General features: G+C 35.0%; 1 protein-coding gene across 1 annotated transcript in view; it reads right to left on the bottom strand.

Moving 5' to 3' along the window:
- ITFG1 (integrin alpha FG-GAP repeat containing 1) overlaps positions 1 to 18,350 on the bottom strand; it is a 258,629-nt gene that overhangs the window by 166,449 nt on the left and 73,830 nt on the right. Inside the window, exon 8 of the mRNA XM_060085617.1 lies at positions 14,510 to 14,591. Coding sequence (XP_059941600.1) covers positions 14,510 to 14,591 — 82 coding nt within the window. The remainder of the gene's footprint in view (positions 1 to 14,509; positions 14,592 to 18,350) is intronic.

Genomic DNA, 18,350 nt, shown 5'->3' on the forward strand with positions numbered 1-18,350 from the left:
AATGACTTACCCAGAACTGAAATTTGAATCTAGGTCTATGTGGATCTAAAGCCTATGACAAATCTTTAATAACAAAACAGTACTAACTGCTATAGGGATTTGTAATAGATTTAAAATAAAAAATATACTTACTCTATAAGCCCTCAACTGTTTTTACTGAGTTGGTGATTGATTTCAAACAGTGTTGTTTTTTAACCATCTATTAAATTCCTTTTCTCTGCTGCCTTAACTTTTCATCATGAAATATTCCACTTTTAAAACTGGCAGCTTATTTTGAAAAGATTATAAGAAATATGAGATGTAGGAGACTTAACTGACATCCTTAACCCATGCCAGATATAAGCAGATCTTTCTACTACTTCAAAGGACAATAGAAATCATTTGTATGAGGCAAAAAAATCTTGATTTAAAAAATATGAACTAGGAGAGGACATAAAGAATTTTTATACATTTATTAATGAATGTTTAATAAAAAAATTTGTTTAAATAAATTTAGAGAGATCCTGGTTTCAAATGATGAGTCACAATTTAGAATTAAGTTAGAGTTTTAAAAACTGACTGAAAAATACAGATATGTGGCTGCAAAACGGTAAACATCTGGAGTAAGGGGAAAAATCAAAATCAAAGAGAAATCAAGGAGCTTATTCCTAGGAAATGACCTCCCAAAGTATTCAGAAACTTTACAATAGAATGACTTCATCCTAATAAAAACTATAATTTAATTTTACTTGTTAAAGAGCTTTTCTGAAAAGCTGTCTTAATGCAAGAGATATTATTATATAGTGAATTTTGTATCGAAATGACCAATGCTTGGTTTTGATTTTTTCTGGAATCCATAAGCATTATATATTCTAGAATTATTGATACATATAATCAAATTTTTGACATGGATAATGAATTAGAAAATGGTCAGATAGTATAAAAATTCTAAAAACAATTAGGGAAATGCCATCATAAAATGCAGGGAGCAGAAAGAAAAGATTCACCATCAACATATTATTTGGTTTTAAAAAAACAAAACAATGCTTACCAGGAGGTCACTGTTGGAGACCATTAACAAGGATGCTCACACAGTTTAAGAACTACTGCAGAAGGGGTGTCTCATAGCTTGTGAGACAGAGCCAAGGATCACTTCCTAGCTCTATTACTTCTTAGTTTTGTGCCCTTGGGCAAGTTTCTTAACATCTGAACCCCTGTTACCACATCTGTATAACGAGGATAAATAATACTGCTCACCTCAGAGAGGTTTGGGAGAATTAACTGAGATAAATGTAAAACACATTCTGTAAAAGAGTTCCTGCCAAATAGTAAGAACTGTCAAGTATTATGAAAAAGAAGTAAACAAATATTTGAAAAATACCAAACTCCTGGACTTCCCTGGTGGTGCAGTGGTTAAGAATCTGCCTGCACGGGTTCGATCCTTGGTCTTCGAAGATCCCACATGCTGTGGAGCAACTAAGCCCATGCACCACAACTACTGAGCTTGTGCTCTAGAGCCCGCAAGCCACAACTACTGAGCCTGTGCACCACAACTACTGAAAGACTGAGCACCCTAGAGTCCACGTGCCACAACTACTGAGCCTGCACGCTGCAACTTACTGAAGCCCGCGTGCCTACAGCCCGTGCAACAAGAGAAGCCACTGCAATGAGAAGCCCATGTACCGCAACGAAGAGTAGCTCCTGTTTGCCTCAACTAGAGAAAGCCTGCGTGCAGCAACAAAGACCCAACAGAGCCAAAAAGTGATGATAATAATAATAATAATAATAAAATAAAATAAAGAAAACAAAAAAAGAAAAATACCAAACTCCTAAATCCTTAAACTCTTAAATCCTTTGTCACTGATTACAAAACTTTGAAACTCTTCTATTGATTAAATTAAGAATATATTAGTTATTTGGGGTATAATGATAGGCAGGGGCAGGTTAGGTACAGATAATGTCCATTTGTCTCGAGGTGTAACAGAGAATAAAAGGGTACTGACTTGCTAATGTGGAACAGAACAGGAAAATGGAATTGCTTTGTGAGAGCCACTAAGGGAATGGATTGCTGTGGACAAGGGATATAGCAAAGGGTACTTTCATCCATCCATCCACTACCTATCTATCCGTCCAACCCATCACTCAACCCTTTAGTGGGTGAAGGATAAGCACAGAGAGCTGTATACATACCTATATCCAGAAGCACACCTCTGCTTTTGCTTAACAATGGATGGGGCATTTAAACTGAATGAAAATGCAGAGTTGCAAAGAAAATGGGGTTGAAATGGAAGACTGAGTTACTTGAAAACAGTGTAGGACATTTAGAAAGGGGATCTTCATAATTTATTCTCAGGCTCTGAGAGTATATTATTCTAACACTGCTCTGACTGATAGCAGGGAATTCCCCTCAGGTCTAATTCAGTAGAGAGGAATAAATTTCACTGTCTTTTAGTCTTTCCCAGGCTGCATGTAACTGGAAGGTCTAAGAATAGGCAAGATCCTGCGATAATCACTTTCCTAGTACTGTGGCAATCAACCAACAAAGAGATAAATGTATGGTGAAGTTCACAGGTCAGTTACATGGATTGCTCCAGTTATCATAGATCCATTCTATTAATTAGGGCAGGCTTAGAGAGACAAGTGTCCCAATTAGCTGCAGGTTGTATTAGATAAAGTATTAAAAATATCACCTGTTAAATTACAAAACAGCAATGTGATAATGTAAAATATAACATTATCCTATAAACTCTTTAAGTACTTTAAGTTTAATATTCAAAGAAATAATTATATACTCATAATACCATGCACCTTAAAAAAATTAAAAGAACAATGTAGCCTTGAGAATACAGTAAGTCAGAGAGATAGCTGTACTAAAAAAACTCTCTTGCCTAGAAAGGCAAGACTCTACCATATACAAACTTATACATAAAGACTTCATGGATTTAGGATCCTAGTTTTTCCTCATATTTGTAATCTTAAACAAAAGGAGTACAGCCTGATATTCTTTAAATGCTGAGTATGTATAAAATCAAGACTCTGAAGTAGCAATTTTATAATTTGTATACAAATTACCATTTCCCATCAAAAAGCATTCAAAATATTTATCAAAATCACATCTGGCATCTGTGACTCACCAAGAGAGATGCCTCACAGTCTTTGCTAGAAGTAAAACTCAGGGTCTAATCACTTTTGCTATGGCAACCGTTGCAGTGTGATCGCCAAAGTGACATGGAATGGAAAGAAAATACTAACAAACTAGACATATATTAGAAGAATATTCTAAGACTGTCTACTTACTTCCCGTGAATTATGGCAATGTGTGCATATAAAATATTTCGGATTTACCCCAAATTTAGAATAGTATGGTCTTTCTTTGGTGGGACAGGGGCAGGGTCAGCCTGCCAGGTTAGAAAGAACTATTTAAATTGGTTGCTGTTTCTTTGATCTTTCAGTACAAACTGACACTAGAAAGATCCAAAAGGATATTCAGAATCTGTGCAAATACAATGGTCTGTTTAAATGTTAAACAATATGAATACTATAGATAACGTATGCTGTCAGAATTCAGGAATTAGAAAAATGGAAATATGAAAACTAACAATTAAAATTTATAAGGACCTAAGATGTCTCCTACTGAAATCAGCAACCATCTATTTTAGAGATTAAGAACAATTTTTAGTTCAATCACTTAACTTTAATCAAAATGGGCAAAAGTTATGTTAGATCAGTTCTCATCATGTGAATGACACTAAGAAGCTTGGGTTTAGGATAATGGCTGAAGATATTTAAGACGTCCTAAATTTGGGCTCAATTCTTAAAAACCAATTGGTTTAATCAATTAATATATTTTTAAATTAAAGTATTCATTCAAAATTATTCATTATTTACAATGTGACTGGCACTGCTTCAAGGCATGAGATATAGCAGTGAAGAAAACACACCAATGGAGTACATGAGTAAAAACACAGTATATCAGATAGTGACAAATGTTATGGAGAGAAGTAAAGAGGGAAAGGGGTCAGGAGTGCTGGGGTCAGGGGTTACAATTTTAAATAGAGTGGTCAAGGAGGGCCTCTTGGAGAAGGTGACATTTTAGCAAGACTATAAGGTGGTGAGAGAGTGAGCCATGAGAATACCTGGAATAAGAGCATTCCATGCAGAAGAAAAAGCCCTTAGGGGGACAGTGCCTGGCCTGTTTGAAGAACAGCAAAGAGACCACTGTGGCTGGAATAATTTACATTTGCAGTGTTAGGAAGAAAGGTGGAATACTTTGAGCAGCTACTCCTTTATTTATCCATTATCCATTTTTCTAAAAGGTATTTAAACAAGGATATGCTGATATCCAACTCTATGTCTCTTCAGAGTTTGTATCTTCCACTTGTATAACATTTTAGTGTCCAATAGACATCTCAAACTTAATATGTCCAAAATATTGTGGGATTAATAACATAGCCTCTTAAGCCTCCTTGAAGCTCCCAATTATATCTAGAAAAAACCCCAAACTCCTTACCTTGGTTCTCAAGGCCCTGAAGACTTGGCCAAGTGCCACCCTTCTTTTTGTACTTTGAACGTTCATTTAGGTGTTATCTCTGCTTGAAACACTCTTCCAAGATCTTCCTGTGACTTTATGCAACTCGAAGGTGAAATATGACCTCCAATCAGCTACAGAAAATAGGCCTTCTCACTTCCTCTTACAGTACTTTTATCTGCTCAAAGCTCTTAACACTTTCTAAAAATACCTCACTAATTTACTTCTTGTTGTTTTCCCTTCCTCAACAGAGTTTAAACTCCAAGAGAGCAAGGTTCTTGTATGCTTCGTTCATGGCTACATGCCAAGCATCCAGAATAGTCTAAATAGTAGGCACTGAAAACAAGTATTTCTTGAATAGGTTAATGAACATCTTGTACATCTTCCAGTACAACAGAGGAAGAAAACTGAATGGGAGAAAAACTGATCACTCCACAATTTTAAAGAATAGAATAAACTATTTGAACTGATACGTCTGTACCATAAAATTCATGGTATTTTATGAATTATATTTCAAAGTATCATATTTCAAATTCCTTGAATCCAGCACTTACATCTAGTTGTCCATATTCCATATATTAAAGTATATTGTATTTATAGTTACTTAATAATTTCTGACTGGTGATGAAGGTGCTATATTAGTACACTTAGGAGAGACTATCTGAAAAATTTTATCTTATTGACTAATGTCAACTGGAATTCAGTGTCCCTTTTAATGAAAAAATAAATAAGGCTACTTAAGAGAACAGCCAATTTTCAACTATAGGAAACAAATGAACAAACAAAAGTCGACTATTAAGTCTTTGGAATGAAAAGCAGTCTTAAATGACTCAAAAAAATGAGACCAAGCCCAGAAAGCATAATACTTAGAACTCTCCCCTATACAGCCTCTTTTGTAATATAATCAACTGTCTATTTGAAGGCATTTGATCTTTAAAATACTTACATATAAGAGAATGTGAGTAGGGTACTTTCACACCCCATTTACACCAATGGACATATCATCCAGACAGAAAATTAATAAGGAAACACAAGCCTTCAATGACACATTAGACCAGATAGACTTAATTGATAGTTATAGGACATTCCATCCAAAAGCAGCAGAATACACTTTCTTCTCAAGTGCACACAGAACATTCTTCAGGATAGATCACATCTTGGGTCACAAATGAAGCCTCGGTAAATTTAAGAAAATTAAAATCATATCAAACATCTTTTCTGACCACACTACTGGATGAGAAATCAATTACAGGAAAAAAACTAAAAATCACAAACACATGGAGGTTAAACAATATAAATAAATAAATAACCAATGGTTCACTGACGAAATCAAAGAAGAAATAAAAAACAAACCTAGAGACAAATGACAACAAAAACACGATGATCCAAAAGCTATGGGATGCAGCAAAAGCAGTTCTAATAGCGAAGTTTAAAGCAATATAATCTTGCCTCAAGAAACAAGAAAAATCTCAAATAAACAACCTAAGCTTACACCTAAAGCAACTAGAGAAAGGAGAACAAAACAAACCCAAAGTTAGTAGATGGAAAGAAACCATAAAAATCAGAGCAGAAATAAATGACATAGAAATGAAGAAAACAAGAGCAAAAATCAATGAAACTAAAAGCTGGTTCTTTAAGAAGAGAAACAAAATTGATAAATCTTTAGCCAGACTCATGAAGAAAAAAAGGGAGAGGATTCAAATCAATAAAATCAGAAATGAAAAAGGGGAAAAAACAATTGACATCGCAGAAATACAAAGGACCATAAGAGACTACTACAAGCAACTGTATGCCAATAAAATGGACAACCTCCAAGAAATGGACAAATTCTTAAAAGGTATAACCTTCCAAGACTGAACCAGGAAGAAACAGAAAATACAAACAGAGCAATCAGAAGTACTGAAATTGAAACTGCAATTAAAAATCTTCTAACAAACAAAAGTCCAGGACTAGATGGCTTCACAGATGAATTCTATCAAACATTTAGAGAAGAGTTAACACCTATCCTTCTCAAACTCTTCCAGAAAATTGCAGAGGAAGGAATACTCCCAAGCTCATTCTACGAATCCACCATCACCATGATACCAAAACCAGACAAAGATATAACAAAAAAAGAAAATTACAGACCAATATCACTGATGTACACAGACGCAAATATCCTCAACAATATACTAGCAAACAGAATCCAACAACATATTAAAAGGATCATACACCATGATCAAGCGGGATTTTATCCCAGGGATGCAAGGATTCTTCAATATACACAAATCAATCAATGTGATACACCATGTTAACAAATTAAACAATAAGAACCATATGATCATCTCAATAGATGCAGAAAAAGCTTTGGACAAAATTCAACACCCATTTATGATAAAACCTCTCCAGAAAGTGGGCACAGAGGGAACCTACCTCAACATAATAAAGGCCATATATGACAAATCAACAGTAAACATCATTCTCAATGGTGAAAAACTGAAAGCACTTCCTCTAAGGCCAGGAAGAAGACAAGGATGTCCACTCTAACCACTATTATTCAATATAATTTTGGAAGTCCTAGCGACGGCAATCGGAGAAGAAAAAGAAATAAAAGGAATACAAATTGGAAAAGAAGAAGTAAAACTATCGCTGTTGGCAGATGACATGATACTATGCATAGAGAATCCTAAAGTTGCTACCAGAAAACTGCTAGAGCTAATCAATGAATCTGGTAAAGTTTCAGGATATAAAATTAATACACAGAAATATGTTGCATTCCTATAGACTAACAACAAAAGATCAGAAAGAGAAATTAAGGAAACAATCCCATTTACCATCACATTAAAAAGAATAAAGTACCTAGGAATAAACCTACCTAGGAGGCAAAAGACCTGTACTCAGAAAACTATAAGATACCAATGAAAGAAATAAAAGATGACACAAACAGATGGAGAGATATACCATGTTCTTGGATTGGAGGATTGAATATTGTGAAAATGACTGTACTACCCAAAGCAATCTACAGATTCAATGCAATCCTTATCAAATTACCAATATCACTTTCCACAGAATTAGAACAAAAATTTTTACAACTTGTATGGAAACACAAAAGACACCAAACAGCCACAGCAATCTTGAGAAAGAAAAATGGAGCTGGAGGAATCAGGCTCCCCGACTTCAGATTATATACTACAAAGCTACAGTCATCAAAACAGTATGGTACTGGCACAAAAACAGAAATACAGATCAATGGAACAGGATAGAAACCCCAGAAATAAACCCACGCACCTATGGTCACCTAATCTATGAAAAAAGAGGCAAGAATACACAATGGAGAAAAGACAGTCTCTTCAATAAGTGGTGTTGGGAAATCTGGACATCTACATGTAAAAGAATGAAATTAGAATATTCCCTTACACCATACACAAAAATAAACTCAAAATGGATTAAAGACCTAAATGTAAGGCCAGACACTATGAAACCTTTAAAGGAAAACATAGGCAGAACACTCTTTGACATAAATCACAGAAAGATCTCTATTGATCCACCTTCTAGAGTAATGAAAATAAAAACAAAAATTAAAAAATGGATCTAATTTAAAAAATTAAAAATGGATCTAATTAAAAATTTTAAAATGGATCTAATTTCTTTTTCCACAGCAAAGGAAACCATATACAAAACAAAAAGACAACCCTCAGAATGAGAGAAAATATTTGCAAACGAAGCAACGAAAAAGGGATTAATCTCCAAAATATACAAAATGCTCGTTCAGCTCAATATCAAAGAAACAAACAACCCAATCCAAAAATGGGCAGAAGATCTAAATAGACATTTCTCCAAAGAAGACATACAGATGGCCAAAAAGCACATGAAAAGATGGTCAACATCACTAATTATTAGAGAAATTCAAATCAAAACTACAGTGAAGTATCACCTCACACTGGTCAGAATGGCCATCATTAAAGAATCTACAAATAATAAATGTTGGAGAGGGTGTGGAGAAAAGGGAACCCTTCTACAGTGTTGGTCGGAATGTAAATTGGTACAGCCACTATGGAGAACAGTATGGAGGTTCCTTAAAAAACTAAAAATAGAGCTACCATATGACCCTGCAATCCTACTCCTGATATATATCTGGAGAAAAACATGGTCCGAAAGGACATGCACCCCAATGTTCACTGCAGCACTGTTTACAATAGCCAAGACATGGAAGCAACCTAAATGTCTGTCGACAGAGGAATGGATAAAGAAGATGTGGTACATATATAAAATGGAATACTACTCAGCCATAAAAAGGAAGGAAATAATGCCATTTGCAACAACATGGATGGACCTAGAGATTGTCACACTGAGTGAAGAAAGTCAGACACAGAAAGACAAATATCATGTAATATCACTTATATGTGTAATCTAGAAAAACAGTACAAATGAACTTCTTTATGGAATAGAAGTAGAGTCACACATGTAGAAAACAAACTTATGGTTAGCAGATAAGGGGGGAAGGATAAATTGGGAGACTGGGATTGACATATACACACTACTCTATATAAAATAGATAACTAGGGCTTCCCTGGTGGTGCAGTGGTTGAGAGTCCGCCTGTCGATGCAGGGGACACGGGTTCGTGCCCCGGTCTGGGAAGATCCCACATGCCGCGGAGCGGCTGGGCCCGTGAGCCATGGTCACTGAGCTTGTGCTCCGCAACGGGAGAGACCACAACAGTGAGAGGCCTGTGGACCGCAAAAAAAAAAAGATAACTAATAAGAACCTACTGTACAGCACAAGGAACTGTACCCAATACTCTGTAATGGCCTATATGGGAAAAGAATCTAGAAAAAGAGTGGATATATGTATATGTAAAACTGATTCACTTTTCTGTATACCTGAATCTAACACAACATTGTAAATCAACTATACTCCAATAAAAATTTTTAAAAAAACCAATAAAAGAGACTATGAACATTTAATTACCCATTAGCATTTAGGCTAAATATAAGTTTTAAATTTGCATACATGGCTCACGTGATTTTCTTTTATTTCCAGATCAAAACTAACAAGAAACAATTTTAATTCATTAAATTGTTACTGAATACACCCAACTGTAAAACAAGAGGAAGGAAAACTGCTGTTATTTTGAACTATTTCAGCTGTACCATGGTTAATTTGGAATTAAAATCTGAATTTTTATCAAGCAGCATAAAAACTTCATAAAATAACTTGATTGTGGGGTTTTTCTCCCTTTAAACATCATTTATTATCTACTGTACTAGGCCACTGGGATACTCAATTGAATAAGATTTGGTTTCAATCATAAATGATACTATTTATGGGGTTCAATATTTATCGATATGTTAGTAACTTTCACGGATGATAAAGTTTTCTATTTTCATTAACTCCTTTATCACTTACAGGATTATTTAGGCCTGACTTACAATTCCCAGGTTTCAGTAACATGCCAGTATTCTTTCTTCACTTAAAGAATAAAGTGTGATCGCTTTATGATGATCTGACACACAAGATTTAGATTTGGATATATAAATTTATGTGTTTTATGAGATTTAAAATATGATTCAATGTATAGAAAATGCTGATATTCTGTTAAGGTTTGTGTTCCCCCTTCAGTTTTGTAGCTTTTTATTAATTTCTATTACATTTAGCATTGCATACAAAATTAATGTTTTCTCTAAGTGTGGTTGTATATAATTTTTTTGATAGAAAAAATGTACCTTATTTTTCTTGACTTTTATGTCCTATGTAGTTTAACAGATACCTTATTTGCAGAAATTCTAGACACCTTGATATTCTAAGCCTACCTAGAAAAACACTCAACTTTAACATACAGTTTAAACGGGTGATATAATAGGGTAAGGCACAACATGTTTTCTAGAAGATGACTACTTAAGTATTAGAGGCATTTATGGGTTGCAGATCTCCCAAGTGTGAGGCCAGGGCTCAGCTAATAACCAACAGCAGCTACTACTTATTAACTGATTTCTAAGGCTCAGGAAATGCTAAAGAGCTCTGTAAATGCCACCTTTTGGGGCCACTAGTGCCCTGCTAAACTGTAAATCCAAAGGCCTTTTCATGGTCATCCTCATACATCACATTTTAATATCATCAATATTTTCTGACCACATTTTAGCACTCTTTTTTCTCCCTCCTTATCCCTGTCAAACTCTATTCACACTCTCCTTCTTGGAGGGCTCATCTCTGGAGGGCTTGATCTCTTAGCTCTTGGAGGACTTTCAAACTTGCTTTGGTTTTATTACTAAACTTATGTTTCATAAATGTTCCAGCTTGTTGTCTTACTAGCATTATTAAAGTAATGACTCTAAAGTATCTTAATATCCAAACCAGCTAACTCTCCTGATTACCTATCTCTATGAAAAACGGTAGTGAAAAGAATGGTTCTTCTAGTTATTCAGAGGCAAGTTTTTTTTTTTTTTTTTAATCCTTCTATTGTCAAACCAACCAGTACATTTACAGATTCTTTCTTTGCAAAGTTTCTCCCAACTGTCCCTGCAATTATTGATGTAGTTAGCTCATGCTCACACCACCTCATGCCCAACCTGTCTCCTGACTGGTTTCCATCCTTAGAAGGTCGAGTATTTCAAAACTGTTTAAATCTACCCTCTGTCTTTTTTTTTTTTTTAATTGGGGTATAGTTGCTTTACAATGTTTTGTTAGTTTCTGCTGTACGATGAAGTAAATCAGCTATATGTATACATATATCCCTTCCCTCTTGGACCTCCCTCCCACCACCCCCCATCCCATCCCATCTAGGTCACCACAGAGCACCAAGCTGAGCTCCCTGCACTATACAGCAGGTTCTCACTAGCTATCTGTTTTACACATGGCAGTGCACATACGTGAATCCCAATTTGCCAATTCATCCCACCCCCGTGTCTACAGGTACGTTCCCTACGTCTGTGTCTCTATTCCTGCCCTGCAAATTGGTTCAGCTGTACCGTTTTTCTAGATTCCACCTACATGTGTTAATATTTTTTTTCTCTTTCTGATTTACTTCACTCTGTATGACAGACTCTGGTCCATCCAGCTCTACAAATGACCCAATTTTGTTCCTTTTTATGGCTGAATGATATTCCATTGTATATATGAACCACATCTTCTGAAATCTACCATTCTTTTGATATGAAAATCTCAGGCATCTCAGAGATTCTAATAAACTTCCCCTGACTTCCTATTCCATGTCCCAGAAGCATTACCTTCTGCATATCCCATCAGACCAGAAGATTTTGTTTTACTTTCTGAAGTTAATTTAAAAAGGTACAGTTGGCCCTACATATCCATGGGTTCTGCATCCATTCAACCAACTGCAGAAGCCACAGAAATGGAGGGCTGACGGTACCATGTAATTTTCTACACTATAAGGGACTTGAATATCCTCGGATTTGGGTATCTGGCAGTAGCTGGTGGGAACTGGTGATGGTGGGGTGGTGCTAGAACCAATCCCCCGTGGATACCTAAGGACTACTACTGTATCTACAAAGCTGTAGGAGTTAAAGACTGTGTGGAAGTACATGACCTTCTCTGAAGAAGTTGTTCATGCAACTCAGAGGATAGGATAAATTATATATGAACTCAGAGGTACTATGACAAAAAAATCTAAACACTTAAGTACATACTTTGGTTTCTTTCTTGCCATAGTTGACTATTATCCTTCTATATTTTACTTTTTCATTACTAAATCAATCTAACCACATAGCAGAAAATTTGGAAAATAGGTAATAAGATAACCTATTTTCTGACTTTAATGCAACCATTATCATCATTTTGATATATTTCGCTCTAGTCTTATTTTTTTTAAATGATCATACTGTACAACATTCTGTTCTGCTTTTTTCTCCTAACAGAATCTTCATAACTCCCATTTTTATTGGCTGTGTAACATTTCATAGAGTTTTATTTAGGTGATTTCTGGGAAAGTATTTCTTTGTCTTATAAAGGGAATAAATAATGTTATCATAAGTCTGAGTAATTATTTCCTTGTTTTATTTGCTTTAAGTCCCTGATTTGTTTGATTTCAAACCACCCTACCTCCCTTTCACTATACCAGCACAGCCTTCTTTTAGAATAGGTTTTTTTGATATCTTTTAAAAAATATTTTACGTTAGAAACTAAAAACTTCATCATAGGTAAAAAAACTTCTGTTCCTAGACAACGTAGGTGAGCTGGGAGCCATTTAAACATTCCTTTTTGGTGCAGGAGTCTTCCTGTGAGCTATATCATTTATTCATGCATGTGCTTCAAGCATGTGCTTTTTTTTTTAACCAAACAAATGGTGAATTTCTGATATCACTCTGACTTCCTGGCTGTCAGTCACTTCCCTTGCCTTGGTTCAAAAGGAGTGGGAGGGGTGGTGGATGGAGGGCAGGATGCAATTCACAGACATATTCAAATGTATAGGAAAATGCATATTTTTATATATTAATATTCATAACCTTATTTAATGCCATCTGTTTGGACTCATAAGCAGTCTTGTTTTTTGATAATACCCAGCTAAAAATACATCAAGTTTTAAGAAGACAGTGTGGGCTATTTATTTAAAATTTACTGATCCATTAAAAAAGTTTACTGATATACTCACCTAAAGTTATTAAAAATAGGGGAGAAATAGTTATGTTTAATTGACTATATCCTATATTCTGCACATTGAAAAAATACAAACATGTAAATTAAATGTCTATGTTTATGGTTAGCACAATTTAAAAAAATCTTTAAGTAAAGCTACTAATAACTTTGTTACAAGCAAAGCACTTCATCATACAAAACACACAGTCATAAAACAAATATCTTCAATTTGGAGGATCCTAACCAGGGGTTAAGGGAGGTCTGTGAGCCTCCTGAGAATTATATATTGCATATATACTTCTTTCCCTAGAAAGAGACTTGCAAAGGGATTTGTCATTAATCTAGCTAATCAAGTCCATAAGCAAATTAAAAGAAAAATTCATGTATCCTAACACTTGACTATTTGCATTAAAGACTATAAATCAGCCCCAGAAATTTGCTCAAAATTAAAGTAATATTCAATGCAACAAAACTAAAATACAGTACAACAGAGATTCATGTTGAAATTTTCATCAAATAACACTATCAAACATCCTGCTTTAGTTGCCATGGGACACGTCTCTACGATACTGAACAATGAGTTGATTTAGTCAGCAGAGCAAAAAGCAACAATAACAAGACCAAATAAGTCCAGTGAAAAGACTGAGATTATACAATTTCCTGTGCACTTACTCTGTGCTTGGCACTGTGCTTTACTCACATTGTGTTATTCACGATAGCCTTGTGAGGTGGTTATAATCATCATCCTCATTTTACAAATGAAGAAACTGAGGCCTCTGGAGGTGGTAATATGTCACCTGCATTTTGAGGAACAGGCTGAGGTGTTTGTTGGTAGAATGAAGGAAAAGCAGGATGGGAGTGAACTTTGGACTCAGGTAGTGGTCATCTAGACCACTTTTCCATCTGACACCAAAATCCTTTTAATAATAACCCTGACAAATGATGAAAGAGCCATATATGCTTTGGAAGTTCTGAACTTGATTTATTGTGTAGAATCATATGGAAAACAGAGATTCATAACAGATGCTACTCTTTGGAATTAAGATGTAAACAAAAATGTTTTTTAATATTCAAGTAGTTTGAAGAGGTCAGGTTAATTTCTTCAATATTTTTGTTCTACTGTGTGGATATACATAAAAATGTCATGATAATTACTATTTGGTATTCTCTAGAAAAGCCTCAGTAGACATCCTTGTTTTGCATGTTACTCCTGCAAACAGGAGTCCCTTAAATTCAAACTATAATTTAAACACACGTCAAAAATTGCTCCTTATTGTATTAAAGAATTGACCACATGCCATGTATAATACTAGAACAGGCATCTTTTAAATCTATAATAGCTCTGAAGACACTAAAGTTACTTTTAGATATGGGGGATTAATATTACTAGGTCAGAGAGATGGGGAGACTTTCAAAGACAAAAACAATCTTACCAAAGTCGGCAAATGCTGACTGTCCAACTACCATCATATTTTGAGGTTTTTCAAATACAGAGCTGAGAGAGAAATTTCCATCCTGTTAAAGGCAGAAAGTTTTGGATTAGACCATCATCATAATCCATTCATTTGTCAAGTGTGAAACAAAGCATTTTAACTAAAGCAGAGAAATAAATAATTTAAGACTTTTGTTGTACTGCAAAAAATTATCCCAATTTTCTGTTCCACTTTTCTCATAAAATGAAAGAAACTGCTGTGAGTTGAAGATGTGCATCTGGAGTGCTTTCCTTGCTGTCAATTCAGTTATGGTATGTTTTACTAAATCATCATCATAATTTCAGACAGAATGAGTGTCTTCTATTTTCAAGTACTGTGGAAGGTTTGGGGAATATAAAGAAGCCCAAAACATACTTCCTACCTTCAAAGAGCTTACAGTCCAGTTGGGAGATAAAACATAAGTCAGGAAAACAGAATTTCTGAAGGTAACATATAAGTGGTATAAGTAGGAAAGACACTATGTTTTACAGATTTCAAGGAAGAAGATTCTGTTGGGCGTTAATTTGGAACAGATATTCAAATGAGATGAGAATTACATTCATCCTTAAATGGCCCATTCATTATCAACCCAAGTTTATGTATCAATCAGAAAGGGAGCAAAGGAGTACAACAGCTGCCATGTACTAACCAGAGGTGGATAAGCTAAACAAAAAAGGAGAACCCATTAGAGACCATTTGTTTCAGTTACTCTTACCAAAATGGAATGTCTGGCTTACAAAAATAATATGCATTTCTTTAAATTATTGTCTTTCTTTTCTATAATTTTAGATTACTACACAAGAGAGAAAAAAAAACCTCTGCATTTGGGTTTTGAGCTCTCAGCTTTAGAGCTCTCTTCTTATCACTGATTTCTCTATTCACTATTCGACATACTGACCCTGATTCCTACATACTTTATATAGGATACCTATATATTTTAAAATATTATACAATTTTAAAACATTTTTCTTCTTTGTTCCTCTAAGGATACTGCATATCTGCAAGTTAGTTTCTTAAAAATCATTTCTAACATTTACAGAGAAAGGCACTGCTACACTGAAAGCATGAAGACTAAATGCTTGAGGAACATGAATAAGTAAAATTTGCCTTGTGACAGGCAGGTTTCCAACCATTTTAATACACCATCATCCACATGCAGAAACATGTTTCTCCTACCTACCATTATTAAAGTATCTGATATATTTTTGAACGATTTTTCTATGGAAATCTTATTTACTTGTCTTAAAACTTAGGATTCCCCTTCAGTCTTACTTAGTACCTGAAATTACACTAGAGATGCATCAAAATCGCCAAATTTCTGACTGAAGTGTCAAGTGAATTTGCATTCTAGAAAGATTACAGCATCGGGTACAAAGTGGACATAATTATTCTTGAATGAATGGAAAAACCTCTCTTAAAATACATCAGCCTCATCTAACATAAAGCTGAACATCAACCTATTAAATGACTCAAGTGAATGAATTACCCCAGTGAAGTTCTGTTAAACTTAATAAAATATATTTAGAAATGTTTCCAGATACAGGCATACTTTAGAGATATTGCAGTCCAGAACACCACAATAAAGTGAGTATTGCAATAAAGCAAGTCACAGGAATATTCTGGTTTCCCAGTGCATATAAAAAGTTATTTTTATACTATACTGTAGTCTATCAAGTGTGCAAAAGCATCATGCCTAAAAAAATGTACATACCTTAATTAAAAAATACTTTATTGCTGAAAAAAGTGCTGTCATCCTAAGCCTTCAGCAAGTTGTAATCTTTTTGCAATAGTAACATCAAAGATCAATAATCACAGATCACCATAATAAATATAATACTATGGAAAAAGTTTGAAATATTGTCAGAATTACGAAAAGTGACACAGAAAAGAAGAAGTGACCAAATACTGCTGGAAAAATGGTGCTGATATACTTGCTTGACACAGGGCCGCCACAAACCTTCAATTTGGGGAAAAAAAAAAAAAAAAAGCTCTATCTGCGAAGTGTAATAAAGTGCAGCACAATAAAAAAGGTATGCCTGTATAACTTCATAATGCAACTCCACCAAGAAACATTGAATACTCCCCAGGTGACAGCCTCCCATTTCTAAGATGCCACATTCACCATGAACCTCAGTATAAGAAGAACAAAACCCTCTTCTAATTGTAAGAAAAAGAGAATCATATATTCTTGCTACAGTGAGAGCATGCAGAATACATTATATATATGACATAATTGGGGGAAAAGATAACACTTTACTGAATTTATCTTTCCATCATTATCATTGCTTATTCTTTACTTCATTTGGCACTACAAACCTACAGGACTTAATTTCAGTGTCATGTACATATTTAGGATTTGATTAAAATGATTCAATAAACTTAATCATCACTATGTTATTACTCTTATTAGATGACATATTTTAAAGTGATGCATGCCTACACTTATTTTCAAAGATGAAGCTGCTTTGTACCTATTTAATGTAGGAAAGACAAACGTGATCAATACTCTTTTAAACTGAGAGAGTAGAACAGTCTGGTAGAAAGGGAAGTAGACATGTAGTTAGATGACATGGTTCTAGTCCTCCTTTCACTGATAAGCTGTATCAATTTGGAACGGCCACTTACTGCTCTGGGTCTCCATTCTTCAACTGTTAGAAGGGGATAAATGTACTGTGTACTTGCAGGGTTCTAGAGAGGATCAATGGAATGAAACATTAGGAAGAGTTCTGCAAAATGTAAAGTTATCAGGCACTTTTAAGGTATTTTTATAATGTCAGTCCTGTGCTTCTGAGCTGCAAGTACTTTTTTCATGGGCTGCTATTTGAGACCACTCCACTCTGTCCCATTCATTACCATGCTGTTCTTACTTGCCTTCATTGTAGTCCTGCAATCCAAAATTGGGCTAACACACTGCTACAATCATAACTATGTCTTTTACCTTTTCTTCCACCTACTTGGTTTCTGGAATGACTATGCAATGACATAAGGGTCCAAGTTTTAGAGACAGATTTCCTAGTTCAACTGCCAGCTCCACTGTTTCCTAGCTTTGAGGTCTGAACAAGTTAGTTCTAATGTAAGCATCCATTTACTTATCTCTAAAATGAATTTTTACAAGGTTTTTGTGAGGATTAGTAAAATAATCCATATAAAGTGCTTATTAGCTCAGCATATGCACAAATATGTACGTAGTTAACACTGTAATTGGTAGTAGGAACGCCAGTAGTAATACTATTATTTCTGCTACCCACCACTGAAGCAGCTAACACACTGCCATTGACAAGGGATTTGCCATTTTCTGCTTGAATTCCAGCCACAGGTGCTATGTTGTAACAAGTATCTTTACATGGAGGACCACCTATGCTTTGGCCTGCAGGTTTTAATATTTACTATTAAAACTGCCATATTTATAATGTTAAAAAATGATCAGGAAGCAACATAGGATGACTATCATGTATCTACATCTTTATTCGCATAAAGCAATGGTTCTTGACCGAAGGTGATTTTGTTTGCCAGAGGACACTGGGCAATATATGGAGACATTTTCATTGTTACAACTGAGAGGCGGCTTCTAGCATCTAAGTGAGTAGAGGCCAGGGGGGATACTGCTAAACAACATACAATGCACAGGACGGATCTCCACATTAAAGAATCATCTGGCCTATGGCCGGTAGACACATGAAAAGATGCTCAACATCACTATTATTAGAGAAATGCAAATCAAAACTACAATGAGGTACCACCTCACACTGGTCAGAATGGCCATCATTAAAAAGTCTACAAATAACAAATGCTGGAGAGGGTG

The sequence above is a fragment of the Mesoplodon densirostris genome, chromosome 19 (assembly GCF_025265405.1).
Source record: "Mesoplodon densirostris isolate mMesDen1 chromosome 19, mMesDen1 primary haplotype, whole genome shotgun sequence".
Taxonomy (NCBI): domain Eukaryota; kingdom Metazoa; phylum Chordata; class Mammalia; order Artiodactyla; family Ziphiidae; genus Mesoplodon; species Mesoplodon densirostris.